Source organism: Oncorhynchus clarkii, unplaced genomic scaffold (assembly GCF_045791955.1).
Source record: "Oncorhynchus clarkii lewisi isolate Uvic-CL-2024 unplaced genomic scaffold, UVic_Ocla_1.0 unplaced_contig_9438_pilon_pilon, whole genome shotgun sequence".
Lineage (NCBI taxonomy): Eukaryota > Metazoa > Chordata > Actinopteri > Salmoniformes > Salmonidae > Oncorhynchus > Oncorhynchus clarkii.
The window spans coordinates 47501-72500 of record NW_027258306.1 but is presented as its reverse complement, the minus strand read 5'-3'; the positions used below and the strand labels follow the sequence as shown (position 1 = coordinate 72500).

General features: G+C 41.1%; 1 protein-coding gene across 4 annotated transcripts in view; it reads left to right on the top strand.

The window, feature by feature from the left end:
- LOC139396596 (lysosomal cobalamin transporter ABCD4-like) overlaps positions 1–25000 on the top strand; it is a 38020-nt gene that overhangs the window by 8518 nt on the left and 4502 nt on the right. For all 4 annotated transcript variants that reach the window (XM_071143547.1, XM_071143548.1, XM_071143545.1 and 1 more), the window contains exons 9-12: positions 206–327; positions 3567–3658; positions 3746–3835; positions 4801–4946. In XM_071143547.1, coding sequence (XP_070999648.1) covers positions 206–327; positions 3567–3658; positions 3746–3835; positions 4801–4946 — 450 coding nt within the window. The remainder of the gene's footprint in view (positions 1–205; positions 328–3566; positions 3659–3745; positions 3836–4800; positions 4947–25000) is intronic.

The window sequence follows — 25000 nt, the reverse complement described above, 5'->3', positions numbered from 1 at the left end:
CCTCTGCTGTCCTCTCCTCCTCTCTTCCTCTCCCGCCCACCTCCTCCTCTCCTCCTCTCTCCTCTGCTGTCCTCTCCTCCTCTCTTCCTCTCCCACCAACCTCCTCCTCTCCTCCTCTCTCCTCTGCTGTCCTCTCCTCCTCTCTTCCTCTCCCACCCACCTCCTCCTCTCCTCCTCTCTCCTCTGCTGTCCTCCCCTCTCTCAGTTGGAGTGAACACCTTTGACTACCTGGGAGGTATCCTCAGCTACATCATTATCTCCATCCCCATCTTTTCGGGTGTTTATAACAACCTCAGTCCAGGGGAGCTCAGTGCCCTCATCAGTAAGGTACAGTAGTTCAGGTGGAGCTCTGTGTCCTCATCAGTAAGGTACAGTAGTCCAGGTGGAGCTCAGTGTCCTCATCAGTAAGGTACAGTAGTTCAGGTGGAGCTCTGTGTCCTCATCAGTAAGGTACAGTAGTCCAGGTGGAGCTCAGTGTCCTCATCAGTAAGGTACAGTAGTCCAGGTGGAGCTCAGTGTCCTCATCAGTAAGGTACAGTAGTCCAGGTGGAGCTCAGTGTCCTCATCAGTAAGGTACAGTAGTCCAGGGGGCAGTGTCCTCATCAGTAAGGTACATTAGTTCAGGTGTAGCTCAGTGTCCTCATCAGTAAGGTACAGTAGTCCAGGTGGAGATCAGCGTCCTCATCAGTTCGGTACAGTAGCCCAGGGGACAGTGTCCTCATCAGTAAGGTACAGTAGTCCAGGGGGCAGTGTCCTCATCAGTAAGGTACAGTAGTCCAGGTGGAGATCAGCGTCCTCATCAGTTCGGTACAGTAGCCCAGGGGACAGTGTCCTCATCAGTAAGGTACAGTAGTCCAGGTGGAGCTCAGTGTCCTCATCAGTAAGGTACAGTAGTCCAGGTGGAGATCAGTGTCCTCATCAGTTCGGTACAGTAGCCCAGGGGACAGTGTCCTCATCAGTAAGGTACAGTAGTTCAGGTGGAGCTCTGTGTCCTCATCAGTAAGGTACAGTAGTCCAGGTGGAGCTCAGTGTCCTCATCAGTAAGGTACAGTAGTCCAGGTGGAGCTCAGTGTCCTCATCAGTAAGGTACAGTAGTCCAGGTGGAGCTCAGTGTCCTCATCAGTAAGGTACAGTAGTCCAGGGGGCAGTGTCCTCATCAGTAAGGTACATTAGTTCAGGTGTAGCTCAGTGTCCTCATCAGTAAGGTACAGTAGTCCAGGTGGAGATCAGCGTCCTCATCAGTTCGGTACAGTAGCCCAGGGGACAGTGTCCTCATCAGTAAGGTACAGTAGTCCAGGGGGCAGTGTCCTCATCAGTAAGGTACAGTAGTCCAGGTGGAGATCAGCGTCCTCATCAGTTCGGTACAGTAGCCCAGGGGACAGTGTCCTCATCAGTAAGGTACAGTAGTCCAGGTGGAGCTCAGTGTCCTCATCAGTAAGGTACAGTAGTCCAGGTGGAGATCAGTGTCCTCATCAGTTCGGTACAGTAGCCCAGGGGACAGTGTCCTCATCAGTTCGGTACAGTAGCCCAGGGGACAGTGTCCTCATCAGTAAGGTACAGTAGTCCAGGGGGCAGTGTCCTCATCAGTAAGGTACGGTAGTCCAGGTGGAGATCAGTGTCCTCATCAGTAAGGTACAGTAGTCCAGGGGGCAGTGTCCTCATCAGTAAGGTACAGTAGTCCAGGTGGAGATCAGTGTCCTCATCAGTTCGGTACAGTAGCCCAGGGGACAGTGTCCTCATCAGTAAGGTACAGTAGTCCAGGTGGAGATCAGTGTCCTCATCAGTTCGGTACAGTAGCCCAGGGGACAGTGTCCTCATCAGTAAGGTACAGTAGTCCAGGTGGAGCTCAGTGTCCTCATCAGTAAGGTACAGTAGTCCAGGTGGAGATCAGTGTCCTCATCAGTTCGGTACAGTAGCCCAGGGGACAGTGTCCTCATCAGTAAGGTACAGTAGTCCAGGGGGCAGTGTCCTCATGAGTAAGGTACGGTAGTCCAGGTGGAGATCAGTGTCCTCATCAGTAAGGTACAGTAGTCCAGGGGGCAGTGTCCTCATCAGTAAGGTACAGTAGTCCAGGTGGAGATCAGTGTCCTCATCAGTTCGGTACAGTAGCCCAGGGGACAGTGTCCTCATCAGTAAGGTACAGTAGTCCAGGTGGAGCTCAGTGTCCTCATCAGTAAGGTACAGTAGTCCAGGTGGAGATCAGTGTCCTCATCAGTTCGGTACAGTAGCCCAGGGGACAGTGTCCTCATCAGTAAGGTACAGTAGTCCAGGGGGCAGTGTCCTCATCAGTAAGGTACAGTAGTCCAGGGGACAGTGTCCTCATCAGTTCGGTACAGTAGCCCAGGGGACAGTGTCCTCATCAGTAAGGTACAGTAGTCCAGGTGGAGATCAGTGTCCTCATCAGTTCGGTACAGTAGCCCAGGGGACAGTGTCCTCATCAGTAAGGTACAGTAGTCCAGGTGGAGATCAGTGTCCTCATCAGTTCGGTACAGTAGCCCAGGGGACAGTGTCCTCATCAGTAAGGTACAGTAGCCCAGGTGGAGATCAGTGTCCTCATCAGTTCGGTACAGTAGCCCAGGGGACAGTGTCCTCATCAGTAAGGTACAGTAGTCCAGGTGGAGATCAGTGTCCTCATCAGTTCGGTACAGTAGCCCAGGGGACAGTGTCCTCATCAGTAAGGTAGGCCACTGTTTTTCCCCCTCTCTCTCCACAGATTACTGTGTCTTCCATGCCCTCATTACTGTCATTACCGCCTCTATCCTCTGGGTGGCAGTATATACACCATATGCTATACATTAAAAAGGTTGTCTCTAAGTCACTGTATGTAATGTAATGTCCTGTCTTGGAGAGGAAGAGAACAGAGCAGGTTTACAGGTTCATAGAGATCCTGAACTAGGGGACCTTTATATACGGGGACCTTCAATTGGGGGTGAAGGGAGAAGAGATGGAGAGGGGATAAGAGGGGGAGGAGATGGAGAGGGGGATAAGGGTAAAGAGATGAAGAGGGGGATACGAGGGGGAGGAGATGAAGAGGGGATAAGGGTGAAGAGATGGAGGGGGGGATACGAGGGGGAAGAGATGAAGAGGGGATAATTGCAGTGCCTGACCACACACAGTCACAAATCTCTCTCTCTCTCGCCCTCTCTGCTCTCTCTGCTCTCTCTCTCTCTCTCTCTCTCTCTCTGCTCTCTCTTCTCTCTCTCTCTGCTCTCTCTCTGCTCTCTCGCTCTCTCTCTCACCTCTCTCGCTCTCTCTCTCACCTCTCTCGCTCTCTCTCTCACCTCTCTCTCTCTCTCACCTCTATCTTCTCTCCATCTCACCTCTATCTTCTCTCACCTCTCTCTCTCTCTCTCACCTCTATCTTCTCTCTCTCTCTCACCTCTATCTTCTCTCTCTCTCTCTCTCACCTCTATCTTCTCTCTCTCCCTCTCTCTCACCTCTATCTTCTCTCTCTCCCTCTCTCTCACCTCTATCTTCTCTCTCTCCCTCTCTCACCTCTATCTGCTCTCTCTCACCTCTCTCTCTCTCTCACCTCTCTCTCACCTCTCTCTCTTTCTCTCTCTCAGAATGCCTTTGTATGTATCTACTTGATAAGCTGCTTCAGTCAGCTAATAGACCTGTCCACCACTCTGTCAGACGTGGCTGGATACACCCACAGGTAACATTACGCATACTGATCAACCGTGTGTGTGTGTGTGTAGTAACACCCAGAAGCTTATTGTCATGCTGTGTGTGTTGTGGGCAGGATAGGAGAGCTGAGGGAAGTAATGGATGATATCTTGAGGACACGTTGTGACTACGACCCTGCATCAGGAGATTCCTACGACTTTGACAGGTAAAACAACAGCAGTATGTTCCGTTAGGCTTCCATGCTCCAGAGTACTCTAGCAGGCTGCAGTATGTTCCGTTAGGCAGGCTTCCGTGCTCCAGAGTACTCTAACAGGCTGCAGTATGTTCCGTTAAGCAGGCTTCCATGCTCCAGAGTACTCTAACAGGCTGCAGTATGTTCCGTTAAGCAGGCTTCCGTGCTCCAGAGTACTCTAACAGGCTGCAGTATGTTCCGTTAGGCTTCCATGCTCCAGAGTACTCTAACAGGCTGCAGTATGTTCCGTTAGGCAGGCTTCCGTGCTCCAGAGTACTCTAACAGGCTGCAGTATGTTCCGTTAGGCAGGCTTCCGTGCTCCAGAGTACTCTAACAGGCTGCAGTATGTTCCGTTAAGCAGGCTTCCGTGCTCCAGAGTACTCTAACAGGCTGCAGTATGTTCCGTTAAGCAGGCTTCCGTGCTCCAGAGTACTCTAACAGGCTGCAGTATGTTCCGTTAAGCAGGCTTCCGTGCTCCAGAGTACTCTAACAGGCTGCAGTATGTTCCGTTAAGCAGGCTTCCGTGCTCCAGAGTACTCAGAGCACAGGAATGAGTTTTGAAGGTAGGATTACGAGTGTAATCACAAAGCGGAGAACGCTGAAAGGAACATTGCTAAAGATTTTCTCCCCTCTCCTATGTTTGGCATTTTGACATTTTAGTCCTTTTGCAGAGGCTCTTATCCAGAATGACATACAGGAGCAATTAGGGTTAGGGGTGCCTTGCTCAAGGGCACATCGACCTTTTGGTTACTGGCACAATGCTCTTAACCACCACTAACCGCTACCTGCTAACCACTAGGCTACCTGCTAACCACTAGGCTACCTGCTAACCACTAGGCTACCTGCTAACCACTAGGCTACCTGCTAACCACTAGGCTACCTGCTAACCACTAGGCTAACTGCTCCTCCTCTTCACCTCCCCTCCCCTCTCCATCCAGTGACAAGGTCCACAGTGGTCCAGTAGACACAGCCTTCATCCTGGACTGTGTGTCCTACAAGAGTCCCTTCTCTGAGCAGCTGCTGGTTGAAGAGCTGAGTATCAAGATCAGCCAGGGCTCCAATCTGCTGGTGGTGGGAAACACAGGTAGGTAGACAGGTATAATATACAGGTAGGGGTGGACAGGTATAATATACAGGTAGGGGTGGACAGGTATAATATACAGGTAGGTAGACAGGTATAATATATACAGGTAGGGGTGGACAGGTATAATATATACAGGTAGGTAGACAGGTATAATATACAGTTAGGGGTGGACAGGTATAATATATACAGGTAGGGGTGGACAGGTATAATATATACAGGTAGGTAGACAGGTATAATATACAGTTAGGGGTGGACAGGTATAATATATACAGGTAGGTAGACAGGTATAATATACAGTTAGGGGTGGACAGGTATAATATACAGGTAGGTAGACAGGTATAATATACAGGTAGGTAGACAGGTATAATATACAGTTAGGGGTAGGCAGGTATAATATACAGGTAGGTAGGCAGGTATAATATACAGGTAGGTAGACAGGTATAATATATACAGGTAGGGGTGGACAGGTATAATATACAGGTAGGTAGACAGGTATAATATACAGGTAGGGGTAGACAGGTATAATATACAGGTAGGTAGACAGGTATAATATATACAGGTAGGGGTAGACAGGTATAATATACAGGTAGGTAGACGGGTATAATATACAGGTAGGGGTAGACAGGTATAATATACAGGTAGGTAGACAGGTATAATATATACAGGTAGGGGTAGACAGGTATAATATATACAGGTAGGTAGACAGGTATAATATACAGTTAGGGGTGGACAGGTATAATATACAGGTAGGTAGACAGGTATAATATACAGGTAGGTAGACAGGTATAATATACAGGTAGGGGTGGACAGGTATAATATATACAGGTAAGTAGACAGGTACAGGTAGACAGGTATAATATACAGGTAGGTAGACAGGTATATTATAATATACAGGTAGGGGTAGACAGGTATAATATATACAGGTAGGGGTGGACAGGTATAATATATACAGGTAGGGGTAGACAGGTATAATATATACAGGTAGGTAGACAGGTATAATATACAGTTAGGGGTGGACAGGTATAATATATACAGGTAGGGGTGGACAGGTATAATATATACAGGTAGGTAGACAGGTATAATATACAGGTAGGGGTAGACAGGTATAATATACAGGTAGGGTAGACGGGTATAATATACAGGTAGGGGTGGACAGGTATAATATACAGGTAGGTAGACAGGTATAATATACAGGTAGGGGTAGACAGGTATAATATACAGGTAGGTAGACAGGTATAATATACAGGTAGGGTAGACAGGTATAATATACAGGTAGGTAGACAGGTATAATATACAGGTAGGGGTAGACAGGTATAATATACAGGTAGGGGTAGACAGGTATAATATACAGGTAGGTAGACAGGTATAATATAAAGGTAGGGGTGGACAGGTATAATATACAGGTAGGGGTAGACAGGTATAATATATACAGGTAGGTAGACAGGTATAATATATACAGGTAGGGGTGGACAGGTATAATATATACAGGTAGGTAGACAGGTATAATATACAGGTAGGGGTAGACAGGTATAATATACAGGTAGGTAGACAGGTATAATATATACAGGTAGGTAGACAGGTATAATATATACAGGTAGGTAGACAGGTATAATATACAGTTAGGGGTGGACAGGTATAATATATACAGGTAGGGGTGGACAGGTATAATATATACAGGTAGGTAGACAGGTATAATATACAGGTAGGGGTAGACAGGTATAATATACAGGTAGGGGTAGACAGGTATAATATACAGGTAGGTAGACAGGTATAATATACAGGTAGGTAGACAGGTATAATATACAGGTAGGGGTAGACAGGTATAATATACAGGTAGGTAGACAGGTATAATATACAGGTAGGGGTAGACAGGTATAATATACAGGTAGGTAGACAGGTATAATATACAGGTAGGTAGACAGGTATAATATATACAGGTAGGTAGACAGGTATAATATACAGTTAGGGGTAGACAGGTATAATATACAGGTAGGTAGACAGGTATAATATACAGGTAGGGGTGGACAGGTATAATATACAGGTAGGTAGACAGGTATAATATACAGGTAGGTAGACAGGTATAATATACAGGTAGGTAGACAGGTATAATATACAGGTAGGTAGACAGGTATAATATACAGGTAGGGGTAGACAGGTATAATATACAGGTAGGTAGACAGGTATAATATACAGGTAGGTAGACAGGTATAATATACAGGTAGGGTAGACAGGTATAATATACAGGTAGGGTAGACAGGTATAATATACAGGTAGGGTAGACAGGTATAATATACAGGTAGGGGTAGACAGGTATAATATACAGGTAGGGGTAGACAGGTATAATATACAGGTAGGGTAGACAGGTATAATATACAGGTAGGTAGACATGTATAATATACAGGTAGGTAGACAGGTATAATATACAGGTAGGTAGGCAGGTATAATATATACAGGTAGGGGTGGACAGGTATAATATATACAGGTAGGGGTAGACAGGTATAATATACAGGTAGGGGTAGACAGGTATAATATACAGGTAGGGTAGACGGATATAATATACAGGTAGGGGTGGACAGGTATAATATATACAGGTAGGTAGACAGGTATAATATACAGGTAGGGGTGGACAGGTATAATATACAGGTAGGTAGACAGGTATAATATACAGGTAGGGGTGGACAGGTATAATATACAGGTAGGGTAGACAGGTATAATATACAGGTAGGTAGACAGGTATAATATACAGGTAGGGGTAGACGGGTATAATATACAGGTAGGGGTAGACAGGTATAATATACAGGTAGGGGTAGACGGGTATAATATACAGGTAGGGGTAGACAGGTATAATATAAAGGTAGGGTAGACAGGTATAATATACAGGTAGGTAGACATGTATAATATACAGGTAGGGGTAGACAGGTATAATATACAGGTAGGTAGACAGGTATAATATACAGGTAGGGGTAGACAGGTATAATATACAGGTAGGTAGACAGGTATAATATACAGGTAGGTAGACAGGTATAATATATACAGGTAGGTAGACAGGTATAATATACAGTTAGGGGTAGACAGGTATAATATACAGGTAGGTAGACAGGTATAATATACAGGTAGGGGTGGACAGGTATAATATACAGGTAGGTAGACAGGTATAATATACAGGTAGGTAGACAGGTATAATATACAGGTAGGTAGACAGGTATAATATACAGGTAGGTAGACAGGTATAATATACAGGTAGGGGTAGACAGGTATAATATACAGGTAGGTAGACAGGTATAATATACAGGTAGGTAGACAGGTATAATATACAGGTAGGGTAGACAGGTATAATATACAGGTAGGGTAGACAGGTATAATATACAGGTAGGGTAGACAGGTATAATATACAGGTAGGGGTAGACAGGTATAATATACAGGTAGGGGTAGACAGGTATAATATACAGGTAGGGTAGACAGGTATAATATACAGGTAGGTAGACATGTATAATATACAGGTAGGTAGACAGGTATAATATACAGGTAGGTAGGCAGGTATAATATATACAGGTAGGGGTGGACAGGTATAATATATACAGGTAGGGGTAGACAGGTATAATATACAGGTAGGGGTAGACAGGTATAATATACAGGTAGGGTAGACGGATATAATATACAGGTAGGGGTGGACAGGTATAATATATACAGGTAGGTAGACAGGTATAATATACAGGTAGGGGTGGACAGGTATAATATACAGGTAGGTAGACAGGTATAATATACAGGTAGGGGTGGACAGGTATAATATACAGGTAGGGTAGACAGGTATAATATACAGGTAGGTAGACAGGTATAATATACAGGTAGGGGTAGACGGGTATAATATACAGGTAGGGGTAGACAGGTATAATATACAGGTAGGGGTAGACGGGTATAATATACAGGTAGGGGTAGACGGGTATAATATACAGGTAGGTAGACAGGTATAATATACAGGTAGGTAGACAGGTATAATATACAGGTAGGGTAGACAGGTATATTATAATATACAGGTAGGTAGACAGGTATAATATAAAGGTAGGGGTGGACAGGTATAATATATACAGGTAGGGGTGGACAGGTATAATATATACAGGTAGGTAGACAGGTATAATATATACAGGTAGGGGTGGACAGGTATAATATATACAGGTAGGTAGACAGGTATAATATACAGGTAGGGGTAGACAGGTATAATATACAGGTAGGTAGACAGGTATAATATATACAGGTAGGTAGACAGGTATAATATATACAGGTAGGTAGACAGGTATAATATACAGTTAGGGGTGGACAGGTATAATATATACAGGTAGGTGTGGACAGGTATAATATATACAGGTAGGTAGACAGGTATAATATACAGGTAGGGGTAGACAGGTATAATATACAGGTAGGTAGACAGGTATAATATACAGGTAGGTAGACAGGTATAATATACAGGTAGGTAGACAGGTATAATATACAGGTAGGGGTAGACAGGTATAATATAAAGGTAGGGGTAGACAGGTATAATATATACAGGTAGGGTAGACAGGTATAATATACAGGTAGGTAGACAGGTATAATATACAGGTAAGTAGACAGGTATAATATACAGGTAGGGTAGACGGGTATAATATACAGGTAGGTAGACAGGTATAATATACAGGTAAGTAGACAGGTATAATATACAGGTAGGGTAGACAGGTATAATATACAGGTAAGTAGACAGGTATAATATACAGGTATGGTAGACAGGTATAATATACAGGTAGGGTAGACAGGTATAATATACAGGTAGGGTAGACGGGTATAATATACAGGTAGGGGTAGACGGGTATAATATACAGGTAGGTAGACAGGTATAATATACAGGTAGGTTGACAGGTATAATATACAGGTAGGGTAGACAGGTATAATATACAGGTAGGGTAGACGGGTATAATATACAGTTAGGGGTAGACAGGTATATTATAATAAACAGGTAGGTAGACAGGTATAATATATACAGGTAGGGGTGGACAGGTATAATATATACAGGTAGGTAGACAGGTATAATATACAGGTAGGGGTAGACAGGTATAATATACAGGTAGGGGTAGACAGGTATAATATACAGGTAGGTAGACAGGTATAATATACAGTTAGGGGTGGACAGGTATAATATACAGGTAGGTAGACAGGTATAATATACAGGTAGATAGGCAGGTATAATATACAGGTAGGTAGACAGGTATAATATACAGGTAGGTAGACAGGTATAATATACAGGTAGGTAGGCAGGTATAATATACAGGTAGGGTGGACAGGTATAATATATACAGGTAGGTAGACAGGTATAATATACAGGTAGGTAGACAGGTATAATATACAGGTAGGTAGGCAGGTATAATATACAGGTAGGTAGACAGGTATCATATACAGGTAGGGGTAGACAGGTATAATATACAGGTAAGTAGACAGGTATAATATACAGGTAGGGTAGACGGGTATAATATACAGGTAGGGTAGACAGGTATAATATAAAGGTAGGGGTAGACGGGTATAATATACAGGTAGGGGTAGACGGGTATAATATACAGGTAGGGGTAGACGGGTATAATATACAGGTAGGTAGACAGGTATAATATACAGGTAGGTAGACAGGTATAATATACAGGTAGGGTAGACAGGTATAATATACAGGTAGGGTAGACGGGTATAATATACAGTTAGGGGTAGACAGGTATAATATACAGGTAGGGGTAGACAGGTATAATATACAGGTAGGTAGACAGGTATAATATACAGTTAGGGGTGGACAGGTATAATATACAGGTAGGTAGACAGGTATAATATACAGGTAGATAGGCAGGTATAATATACAGGTAGGTAGACAGGTATAATATACAGGTAGGTAGACAGGTATAATATACAGGTAGGTAGGCAGGTATAATATACAGGTAGGGGTGGACAGGTATAATATATACAGGTAGGTAGACAGGTATAATATACAGGTAGGTAGACAGGTATAATATACAGGTAGGTAGGCAGGTATAATATACAGGTAGGTAGACAGGTATCATATACAGGTAGGTAGACAGGTATAATATACAGGTAGGTAGGCAGGTATAATATACAGGTAGGTAGACAGGTATAATATACAGTTAGGGGTGGACAGGTATAATATACAGGTAGGTAGACAGGTATAATATACAGGTAGGTAGGCAGGTATAATATACAGGTAGGTAGACATGTATAATATACAGTTAGGGGTGGACAGGTATAATATACAGGTAGGTAGACAGGTATAATATACAGTTAGGGGTGGACAGGTATAATATACAGGTAGGGGTAGACAGGTATAATATACAGGTAGGTAGACAGGTATATTATAATATACAGGTAGGGGTAGACAGGTATAATATATACAGGTAGGGGTGGACAGGTATAATATATACAGGTAGGGGTGGACAGGTATAATATATACAGGTAGGGGTAGACAGGTATAATATATACAGGTAGGTAGACAGGTATAATATACAGTTAGGGGTGGACAGGTATAATATATACAGGTAGGGGTGGACAGGTATAATATATACAGGTAGGTAGACAGGTATAATATACAGGTAGGGGTAGACAGGTATAATATACAGGTAGGGGTAGACAGGTATAATATACAGGTAGGGGTAGACAGGTATAATATACAGGTAGGGGTAGACAGGTATAATATACAGGTAGGTAGACAGGTATAATATACAGGTAGGGGTGGACAGGTATAATATATACAGGTAGGGGTGGACAGGTATAATATATACAGGTAGGTAGACAGGTATAATATACAGGTAGGGGTGGACAGGTATAATATATACAGGTAGGGGTGGACAGGTGTAATATATACAGGTAGGTAGACAGGTATAATATACAGGTAGGGGTAGACAGGTATAATATAAAGGTAGGGGTAGACAGGTATAATATACAGGTAGGGGTAGACAGGTATAATATATACAGGTAAGGGTGGACAGGTATAATATATACAGGTAGGTAGACAGGTATAATATACAGGTAGGGGTAGACAGGTATAATATACAGGTAGGGGTAGACAGGTATAATATACAGGTAGGTAGACAGGTATAATATACAGTTAGGGGTGGACAGGTATAATATACAGGTAGGTAGACAGGTATAATATACAGGTAGATAGGCAGGTATAATATACAGGTAGGTAGACAGGTATAATATACAGGTAGGTAGACAGGTATAATATACAGGTAGGTAGGCAGGTATAATATACAGGTAGGGGTGGACAGGTATAATATATACAGGTAGGTAGACAGGTATAATATACAGGTAGGTAGACAGGTATAATATACAGGTAGGTAGGCAGGTATAATATACAGGTAGGTAGACAGGTATAATATACAGGTAGGTAGGCAGGTATAATATACAGGTAGGTAGACAGGTATAATATACAGTTAGGGGTGGACAGGTATAATATACAGGTAGGTAGACAGGTATAATATACAGGTAGGTAGGCAGGTATAATATACAGGTAGGTAGACATGTATAATATACAGTTAGGGGTGGACAGGTATAATATACAGGTAGGTAGACAGGTATAATATACAGTTAGGGGTGGACAGGTATAATATACAGGTAGGGGTAGACAGGTATAATATACAGGTAGATAGGCAGGTATAATATACAGGTAGGTAGACAGGTATAATATACAGGTAGGGGTAGACAGGTATAATATACAGGTAGGTAGACAGGTATAATATACAGGTAGGGGTAGACAGGTATAATATACAGGTAGGTAGGCAGGTATAATATACAGGTAGGTAGACAGGTATAATAAACAGGTAGGGGTGGACAGGTATAATATACAGGTAGGTAGACAGGTATAATATACAGTTAGGGGTGGACAGGTATAATATACAGGTAGGTAGACAGGTATAATATACAGTTAGGGGTGGACAGGTATAATATACAGGTAGGTAGACAGGTATAATATACAGTTAGGGGTGGACAGGTATAATATACAGGTAGGGGTAGACAGGTATAATATACAGGTAGGTAGGCAGGTATAATATACAGTTAGGGGTGGACAGGTATAATATACAGGTAGGTAGACAGGTATAATATACAGTTAGGGGTGGACAGGTATAATATACAGATAGGTAGACAGGTATAATATACAGTTAGGGGTGGACAGGTATAATAAACAGGTAGGGGTAGACAGGTATAATATACAGGTAGGGGTAGACAGGTATAATATATACAGGTAGGGGTAGACAGGTATATTATAATAAACAGGTAGGGGTAGACTGGTATATTATAATATACAGGTAGGGGTAGACTGGTATATTATAATAAACAGGTAGGGGTAGACTGGTATATTATAATATACAGGTAGGGGTAGACAGGTATAATATGCAGGTAGGGGTAGACAGGTATAATATATACAGGTAGGGGTAGACAGGTATATTATAATAAACAGGTAGGGGTAGACTGGTATATTATAATATACAGGTAGGGGTAGACTGGCATATTATAATATACAGGTAGGGGTAGACAGGTATAATATGCAGGTAGGGGTAGACAGGTATAATATACAGGTAGGGGTAGACAGGTATAATTTAAAGGTAGGGGTAGACAGGTATAATATACAGGTAGGTAGACAGGTATAATATACAGGTAGGTAGGCAGGTATAATATACAGGTAGGTAGACAGGTATAATATACAGTTAGGGGTGGACAGGTATAATATACAGGTAGGCAGACAGGTATAATATACAGGTAGGTAGGCAGGTATAATATACAGGTAGGTAGACATGTATAATATACAGTTAGGGGTGGACAGGTATAATATACAGGTAGGTAGACAGGTATAATATACAGTTAGGGGTGGACAGGTATAATATACAGGTAGGGGTAGACAGGTATAATATACAGGTAGATAGGCAGGTATAATATACAGGTAGGTAGACAGGTATAATATACAGTTAGGGGTGGACAGGTATAATATACAGGTAGGTAGACAGGTATAATATACAGGTAGGGGTAGACAGGTATAATATACAGGTAGGTAGACAGGTATAATATACAGGTAGGGGTAGACAGGTATAATATACAGGTAGGTAGACAGGTATAATATACAGGTAGGGGTAGACAGGTATAATATACAGGTAGGTAGGCAGGTATAATATACAGGTAGGTAGACAGGTATAATAAACAGGTAGGGGTGGACAGGTATAATATACAGGTAGGTAGACAGGTATAATATACAGTTAGGGGTGGACAGGTATAATATACAGGTAGGTAGACAGGTATAATATACAGTTAGGGGTGGACAGGTATAATATACAGGTAGGTAGACAGGTATAATATACAGTTAGGGGTGGACAGGTATAATATACAGGTAGGGGTAGACAGGTATAATATACAGGTAGGTAGGCAGGTATAATATACAGTTAGGGGTGGACAGGTATAATATACAGGTAGGTAGACAGGTATAATATACAGTTAGGGGTGGACAGGTATAATATACAGATAGGTAGACAGGTATAATATACAGTTAGGGGTGGACAGGTATAATAAACAGGTAGGGGTAGACAGGTATAATATACAGGTAGGGGTAGACAGGTATAATATATACAGGTAGGGGTAGACAGGTATATTATAATAAACAGGTAGGGGTAGACTGGTATATTATAATATACAGGTAGGGGTAGACTGGTATATTATAATAAACAGGTAGGGGTAGACTGGTATATTATAATATACAGGTAGGGGTAGACAGGTATAATATGCAGGTAGGGGTAGACAGGTATAATATATACAGGTAGGGGTAGACAGGTATATTATAATAAACAGGTAGGGGTAGACTGGTATATTATAATATACAGGTAGGGGTAGACTGGCATATTATAATATACAGGTAGGGGTAGACAGGTATAATATGCAGGTAGGGGTAGACAGGTATAATATACAGGTAGGGGTAGACAGGTATAATTTAAAGGTAGGGGTAGACAGGTATAATATACAGGTAGGGGTAGACAGGTATAATATACAGGTAGGGGTGGACAGGTATAATATACAGGTAGGGTAGACCGGTATAATATACAGGTAGGTAGACTGGTATAATATACAGGTAGGGGTAGACAGGTATATTATACAGGTAGGGTAGACATGTATAATATACAGGTAGGTAGACTGGTATAATATACAGGTAGGGGTAGACAGGTATATTATAATATACAGGTAGGGGTAGACAGGTATAATATAAAGGTAGGGGTAGACATGTATAATATACAGGTAAGTAGACAGGTAGGGTAGACGGGTATAATATACAGGTAGGGTAGACAGGTATATTATAATATACAGGTAGGGGTAGACAGGTATATTATAATATACAGGTAGGGGTAGACAGGTATATTATAATATACAGGTAGGGGTAGACAGGTATATTATAATATACAGGTAGGGTTAGACAGGTATATTATAATATACAGGTAGGGGTAGACAGGTATATTATAATGTACAGGTAGGGGTAGACAGGTATATTATAATATACAGGTAGGGGTAGACAGGTATATTATAATATACAGGTAGGGGTAGACAGGTATATTATAATATACAGGTAGGGTTAGACAGGTATATTATAATATACAGGTAGGGGTAGACAGGTATATTATAATATACAGGTAGGGGTAGACAGGTATATTATAATATACAGGTAGGGGTAGACAGGTATATTATAATATACAGGTAGGGGTAGACAGGTATATTATAATATAAAGGTAGGGGTAGACAGGTATATTATAATATACAGGTAGGGGTAGACAGGTATAATATATACAGTTAGGGGTAGACAGGTATAATATACAGGTAGGGTAGACAGGTATAATATACAGGTAGGGGTAGACAGGTATAATTTAAAGGTAGGGGTAGACAGGTATAATATACAGGTAGGTAGACAGGTATAATATGCAGGTAGGGTAGACAGGTATAATATACAGGTAGGGGTAGACAGGTATAATTTAAAGGTAGGGGTAGACAGGTATAATATACAGGTAGGTAGACAGGTATAATGTAAAAGTAGGGGTAGACAGGTATAATATACAGGTAGGGGTAGACAGGTATAATATACAGGTAGGGGTAGACAGGTATAATATACAGGTAGGGGTAGACAGGTATAATTTAAAGGTAGGGGTAGACAGGTATAATATACAGGTAGGTAGACAGGTATAATGTAAAAGTAGGGGTAGACAGGTATAATATACAGGTAGGGTAGACAGGTATAATATACAGGTAAGTAGACAGGTATAATATACAGGTAGGTAGACAGGTATAATATACAGGTAGGGTAGACAGGTATAATAGACAGGTAGGGTAGACGGGTATAATATACAGGTAGGGTAGAAGCGTATAATATACAGGTAAGTAGACAGGTAGGGTAGACGGGTATAATATACAGGTAGGTAGACAGGTATAATATACAGGTAGGTAGACAGGTATAATATACAGGTAGGGGTAGACAGGTATAATATAAAGGTAGGGGTAGACATGTATAATATACAGGTAAGTAGACAGGTATAATATACAGGTAGGGTAGACAGGTATAATATACAGGTAGGGTAGACGGGTATAATATACAGGTAGGGTAGACGGGTATAATATACAGGTAGGTAGACAGGTATAATATACAGGTAGGGTAGACAGGTATAATATACAGGTAGGGTAGACAGGTATAATATACAGGTAGGGTAGACGGGTATAATATACAGGTAGGTAGACAGGTATAATATACAGGTAGGGTAGACAGGTATAATAGACAGGTAGGGTAGACGGGTATAATATACAGGTAGGGTAGAAGCGTATAATATACAGGTAAGTAGACAGGTAGGGTAGACGGGTATAATATACAGGTAGGTAGACAGGTATAATATACAGGTAGGGTAGACAGGTATAATATACAGGTAGGGTAGACGGGTATAATATACAGGTAGGGGTAGACAGGTATAATATAAAGGTAGGGGTAGACATGTATAATATACAGGTAAGTAGACAGGTATAATATACAGGTAGGGTAGACAGGTATAATATACAGGTAGGGTAGACGGGTATAATATACAGGTAGGGGTAGACAGGTATAATATACAGGTAGGGGTAGACAGGTATAATATACAGGTAGGGATAGACAGGTATAATATACAGGTAGGGGTAGACAGGTATAATATAAAGGTAGGGGTAGACATGTATAATATACAGGTAAGTAGACAGGTATAATATACAGGTAGGGATAGACAGGTATAATATACAGGTAGGGTAGACTGGTATAATATAAAGGTAGGGGTAGACAGGTATAATATACAGGTAAGTAGACAGGTATAATATACAGGTAGGGTAGACAGGTATAATATACAGGTAGGGTAGACGGGTATAATATACAGGTAGGGTAGACAGGTATAATATACAGGTAGGGTAGACGGGTATAATATACAGGTAGGGTAGACGGGTATAATATACAGGTAGGGTAGACAGGTATAATATACAGGTAGGGTAGACGGGTATAATATACAGGTAGGGTAGACGGGTATAATATACAGGTAGGGGTGGACAGGTATAATATATAGGTAGGGTAGACATGTATAATATACAGGTAGGGTAGACAGATATAATATACAGGTAAGTAGACAGGTAGGGTAGACGGGTATAATATACAGGTAGGTAGACAGGTATAATATACAGGTAGGGTAGACGGGTATAATATACAGGTAGGGTAGAAGGGTATAATATACAGGTAAGTAGACAGGTAGGGTAGACGGGTATAATATACAGGTAGGTAGACAGGTATAATATACAGGTAGGGGTAGACAGGTATAATATACAGTTAGGGGTGGACAGGTATAATATACAGGTAGGGTAGACAGGTATAATATACAGGTAGGGGTAGACAAGTATAATATAAAGGTAGGGGTAGACATGTATAATATACAGGTAGGGTAGACGGGTATAATATACAGGTAGGGTAGACGGGTATAATAAACAGGTAGGGGTAGACAGGTATATTATAATATACAGGTAGGGGTAGACAGGTATAATATACAGGTAGGGGTAGACAGGTATATTATAATATACAGGTAGGGGTAGACAGGTATATTATAATATACAGGTAGGGGTAGACAGGTATATTATAATATACAGGTAGGGGTAGACAGGTATAATATAAAGGTAGGGGTAGACAGGTATAATATACAGGTAAGTAGACAGGTATAATATACAGGTAGGGTAGACAGGTATAATATACAGGTAGGGTAGACGGGTATAATATACAGGTAGGGGTGGACAGGTATAATATACAGGTAGGTAGACAGGTATAATATACAGGTAGGGGTAGACAGGTATAATATACAGGTAGGGGTAGACAGGTATAATATATACAGGTAGGGGTAGACAGGTATATTATAATATACAGGTAGGGGTAGACAGGTATATTATAATATACAGGTAGGGGTAGACAGGTATAATATAAAGGTAGGGGTAGACATGTATAATATACAGGTAAGTAGACAGGTATAATATACAGGTAGGGTAGACAGGTATAATATACAGGTAGGGTAGACGGGTATAATATACAGGTAGGGTAGACAGGTATAATATACAGGTAAGTAGACAGGTAGGGTAGACGGGTATAATATACAGGTAGGGTAGACGGGTATAATATACAGGTAGGTAGACAGGTATAATATACAGGTAGGGTAGACAGGTATAATATACAGGTAGGGTAGACAGGTATAATATACAGGTAGGGTAGACAGGTATAATATACAGGTAGGGTAGACGGGTATAATATACAGGTAGGTAGACAGGTATAATATACAGGTAGGGTAGACAGGTATAATAGACAGGTAGGGTAGACGGGTATAATATACAGACGGGTATAATATACAGGTAAGTAGACAGGTAGGGTAGACGGGTATAATATACAGGTAGGAGTAGACAGATATAATATACAGGTAAGTAGACAGGTAGGGTAGACGGGTATAATATACAGGTAGGAGTAGACAGATATAATATACAGGTAAGTAGACAGGTAGGGTAGACGGGTATAATATACAGGTAGGTAGACAGGTATAATATACAGGTAAGTAGACAGGTAGGGTAGACGGGTATAATATACAGGTAGGGGTAGACGGGTATAATATACAGGTAGGTAGACAGGTAGGGTAGACGGGTATAATATACAGGTAGGGGTAGACGGGTATAATATACAGGTAAGTAGACAGGTAGGGTAGACGGGTATAATATACAGGTAGGTAGACAGGTATAATATACAGGTAAGTAGACAGGTAGGGTAGACGGGTATAATATACAGGTAGGGGTAGACGGGTATAATATACAGGTAGGTAGACAGGTAGGGTAGACGGGTATAATATACAGGTAGGGGTAGACGGGTATAATATACAGGTAAGTAGACAGGTAGGGTAGACGGGTATAATATACAGGTAGGTAGACAGGTATAATATACAGGTAAGTAGACAGGTAGGGTAGACGGGTATAATATACAGGTAGGGGTAGACGGGTATAATATACAGGTAGGTAGACAGGTAGGGTAGACGGGTATAATATACAGGTAGGGGTAGACGGGTATAATATACAGGTAGGTAGACAGGTAGGGTAGGCAGGTATAATATACAGGTAGGGTAGACAGGTATAATATACAGGTAGGTAGACAGGTATAATATACAGGTAGGGTAGACAGGTATAATATACAGGTAGGTAGACAGGTATAATATACAGGTAGGTAGACAGGTATAATATAGAGGTAGGGGTAGACAGGTATAATATACAGGTAGGTAGGCAGGTATAATATACAGGTAGGTAGACAGGTATAATATACAGGTAGGGGTGGACAGGTATAATATACAGGTAGGGGTAGACAGGTATAATATACAGGTAGGGTAGACAGGTAAAATATACAGGTAGGTAGACAGGTATAATATACAGGTAGGTAGACAGGTATAATATAGAGGTAGGAGTAGACGGATATAATATAGAGGTAGGGTAGACAGGTATAATATACAGGTAGGTTAGACAGGTATAATATACAGGTAGGTAGACAGGTATAATATACAGGTAGGTAGACAGGTATAATATACAGGTAGGGGTAGACAGGTATAATATACAGGTAGGGTAGACAGGTATAATATACAGGTAGGGTAGACAGGTATAATATACAGGTAGGGTAGACAGGTATAATATACAGGTAGGTAGACAGGTATAATATACAGGTAGGGGTAGACAGGTATAATATACAGGTAGGGTAGACAGGTATAATATACAGGTAGGTAGACAGGTATAATATACAGGTAGGTAGACAGGTATAATATACAGGTAGGGGTAGACAGGTATAATATACAGGTAGGGGTAGACAGGTATAATATACAGGTAGGGTAGACAGGTATAATATACAGGTAGGTAGACAGGTATAATATACAGGTAGGGGTAGACAGGTATAATATACAGGTAGGGTAGACAGGTATAATATACAGGTAGGGGTGGACAGGTATAATATACAGGTAGGTAGACAGGTATAATATACAGGTAGGGTAGACAGGTATAATATACAGGTAGGGTAGACAGGTATAATATACAGGTAGGGTAGACGGGTATAATATACAGGTAAGTAGACAGGTAGGGTAGACGGGTATAATATACAGGTAGGGTAGACAGGTATAATATACAGGTAGGGGTAGACAGGTATAATATACAGGTAGGGGTAGACATGTATAATATACAGGTAAGTAGACAGGTAGGGTAGACGGGTATAATATACAGGTAGGGTAGACGGGTATAATATACAGGTAGGTAGACAGGTATAATATACAGGTAGGGTAGACAGGTATAATATACAGGTAGGGTAGACAGGTATAATATACAGGTAGGGTAGACAGGTATAATATACAGGTAGGGTAGACAGGTATAATATACAGGTAGGGTAGACAGGTATAATATACAGGTAGGTAGACAGGTATAATATACAGGTAGGGTAGACAGGTATAATAGACAGGTAGGGTAGACGGGTATAATATACAGGTAGGGTAGACGGGTATAATATACAGGTAAGTAGACAGGTAGGGTAGACGGGTATAATATACAGGTAGGAGTAGACAGATATAATATACAGGTAAGTAGACAGGTAGGGTAGACGGGTATAATATACAGGTAGGAGTAGACAGATATAATATACAGGTAAGTAGACAGGTAGGGTAGACGGGTATAATATACAGGTAGGTAGACAGGTATAATATACAGGTAAGTAGACAGGTAGGGTAGACGGGTATAATATACAGGTAGGGGTAGACGGGTATAATATACAGGTAGGTAGACAGGTAGGGTAGACGGGTATAATATACAGGTAGGGGTAGACAGGTATAATATACAGGTAGGTAGACAGGTAGGGTAGACGGGTATAATATACAGGTAGGGTAGACAGGTATAATATACAGGTAGGTAGACAGGTATAATATACAGGTAGGTAGACAGGTATAATATACAGGTAGGAGTAGACAGATATAATATACAGGTAAGTAGACAGGTAGGGTAGACGGGTATAATATACAGGTAGGTAGACAGGTACAATATACAGGTAAGTAGACAGGTAGGGTAGACGGGTATAATATACAGGTAGGGGTAGACGGGTATAATATACAGGTAGGTAGACAGGTAGGGTAGACGGGTATAATATACAGGTAGGGGTAGACGGGTATAATATACAGGTAGGTAGACAGGTAGGGTAGGCAGGTATAATATACAGGTAGGGTAGACAGGTATAATATACAGGTAGGTAGACAGGTATAATATACAGGTAGGGTAGACAGGTATAATATACAGGTAGGTAGACAGGTATAATATACAGGTAGGTAGACAGGTATAATATAGAGGTAGGGGTAGACAGGTATAATATACAGGTAGGTAGGCAGGTATAATATACAGGTAGGTAGACAGGTATAATATACAGGTAGGGGTGGACAGGTATAATATACAGGTAGGGGTAGACAGGTATAATATACAGGTAGGGTAGACAGGTATAATATACAGGTAGGGTAGACAGGTATAATATACAGGTAGGTAGACAGGTATAATATACAGGTAGGTAGACAGGTATAATATAGAGGTAGGAGTAGACGGATATAATATAGAGGTAGGGTAGACAGGTATAATATACAGGTAGGGTAGACAGGTATAATATACAGGTAGGTAGACAGGTATAATATACAGGTAGGTAGACAGGTATAATATACAGGTAGGGGTAGACAGGTATAATATACAGGTAGGGTAGACAGGTATAATATACAGGTAGGGTAGACAGGTATAATATACAGGTAGGTAGACAGGTATAATATACAGGTAGGTAGACAGGAATAATATACAGGTAGGTAGACAGGTATAATATACAGGTAGGGGTAGACAGGTATAATATACAGGTAGGGGTAGACAGGTATAATATACAGGTAGGGTAGACAGGTATAATATACAGGTAGGTAGACAGGTATAATATACAGGTAGGTAGACAGGTATAATATACAGGTAGGTAGACAGGTATAATATACAGGTAGGGTAGACAGGTATAATATACAGGTAGGTAGGCAGGTATAATATACAGGTAGGTAGACAGGTATAATATACAGGTAGGGGTAGACAGGTATAATATACAGGTAGGGTAGACAGGTATAATATACAGGTAGGGTAGACAGGTATAATATACAGGTAGGGTAGACAGGTATAATATACAGGTAGGTAGACAGGTATAATATACAGGTAGGTAGACAGGTATAATATAGAGGTAGGAGTAGACGGATATAATATAGAGGTAGGGTAGACAGGTATAATATACAGGTAGGGTAGACAGGTATAATATACAGGTAGGTAGACAGGTATAATATACAGGTAGGTAGACAGGTATAATATACAGGTAGGGGTAGACAGGTATAATATACAGGTAGGGTAGACAGGTATAATATACAGGTAGGGTAGACAGGTATAATATACAGGTAGGTAGACAGGTATAATATACAGGTAGGTAGACAGGAATAATATACAGGTAGGTAGACAGGTATAATATACAGGTAGGGGTAGACAGGTATAATATACAGGTAGGGGTAGACAGGTATAATATACAGGTAGGGTAGACAGGTATAATATACAGGTAGGTAGACAGGTATAATATACAGGTAGGTAGACAGGTATAATATACAGGTAGGGGTAGACAGGTATAATATACAGGTAGGGTAGACAGGTATAATATACAGGTAGGGGTAGACAGGTATAATATACAGGTAGGGTAGACAGGTATAATATACAGGTAGGGTAGACAGGTATAATATACAGGTAGGGTAGACAGGTATAATATACAGGTAGGGGTGGACAGGTATAATATACAGGTAGGTAGACGGGTATAATATACAGGTAGGGTAGACGGGTATAATATACAGGTAGGGTAGACGGGTATAATATACAGGTAGGGTAGACGGGTATAATATACAGGTAGGGTAGACGGGTATAATATACAGGTAGGGTAGACGGGTATAATATACAGGTAGGGTAGACGGGTATAATATACAGGTAGGTAGACGGGTATAATATACAGGTAGGTAGACAGGTATAATATACAGGTAGGGTAGACAGGTATAATATACAGGTAGGTAGACAGGTATAATATACAGGTAGGGTAGACAGGTATAATATACAGGTAGGGTAGACAGGTATAATATACAGGTAGGGTAGACGGGTATAATATACAGGTAGGGGTAGACAGGTATAATATACAGGTAGGGGTAGACAGGTATAATATACAGGTAGGGTAGACAGGTATAATATACAGGTAGGTAGACAGGTATAATATACAGGTAGGTAGACAGGTATAATATACAGGTAGGGGTAGACATGTATAATATACAGGTAGGTAGACGGGTATAATATACAGGTAGGTAGACAGGTATAATATACAGGTAGGGTAGACAGGTATAATATACAGGTAGGTAGACAGGTATAATATACAGGTAGGGTAGACAGGTATAATATACAGGTAGGTAGACAGGTATAATATACAGGTAGGGTAGACAGGTATAATATACAGGTAGGGTAGACAGGTATAATATACAGGTAGGGTAGACGGGTATAATATACAGGTAGGGGTAGACGGGTATAATATACAGGTAGGGGTAGACAGGTATAATATACAGGTAGGGGTAGACAGGTATAATATACAGGTAGGGTAGACAGGTATAATATACAGGTAGGGTAGACAGGTATAATATACAGGTAGGTAGACAGGTATAATATACAGGTAGGTAGACAGGTATAATATACAGGCAGGTAGACAGGTATAATATACAGGTAGGGTAGACAGGTATAATATACAGGTAGGGTAGACAGGTATAATATACAGGTAGGGTAGACAGGTATAATATACAGGTAGGGTAGACAGGTGTAATATACAGGTAGGGTAGACAGGTATAATATACAGGTAGGGTAGACGGGTATAATATACAGGTAGGGGTAGACAGGTATAATATGCAGGTAGGTAGACAGGTATAATATACAGGTAGGGGTAGACAGGTATAATATACAGGTAGGTAGACAGGTATAATATACAGGTAGGGGTAGACAGGTATAATATACAGGTAGGGTAGACAGGTATATTATACAGGTATAGTAGACGGGTATAATATACAGGTAGGGGTAGACAGGTATAATATACAGGTAGGGTAGACAGGTATAATATACAGGTAGGTAGACAGGTATAATATACAGGTAGGGGTAGACAGGTATAATATACAGGTAGGGTAGACAGGTATAATATACAGGTAGGGGTAGACAGGTATAATATACAGGTATGGGTAGACAGGTATAATATACAGGTAGGTAGACAGGTATAATATACAGGTAGGGTAGACAGGTATAATATACAGGTAGGTAGACAGGTATAATATACAGGTAGGGTAGACAGGTATAATATACAGGTGGGTAGACAGGTATAATATACAGGTAGGGTAGACAGGTAT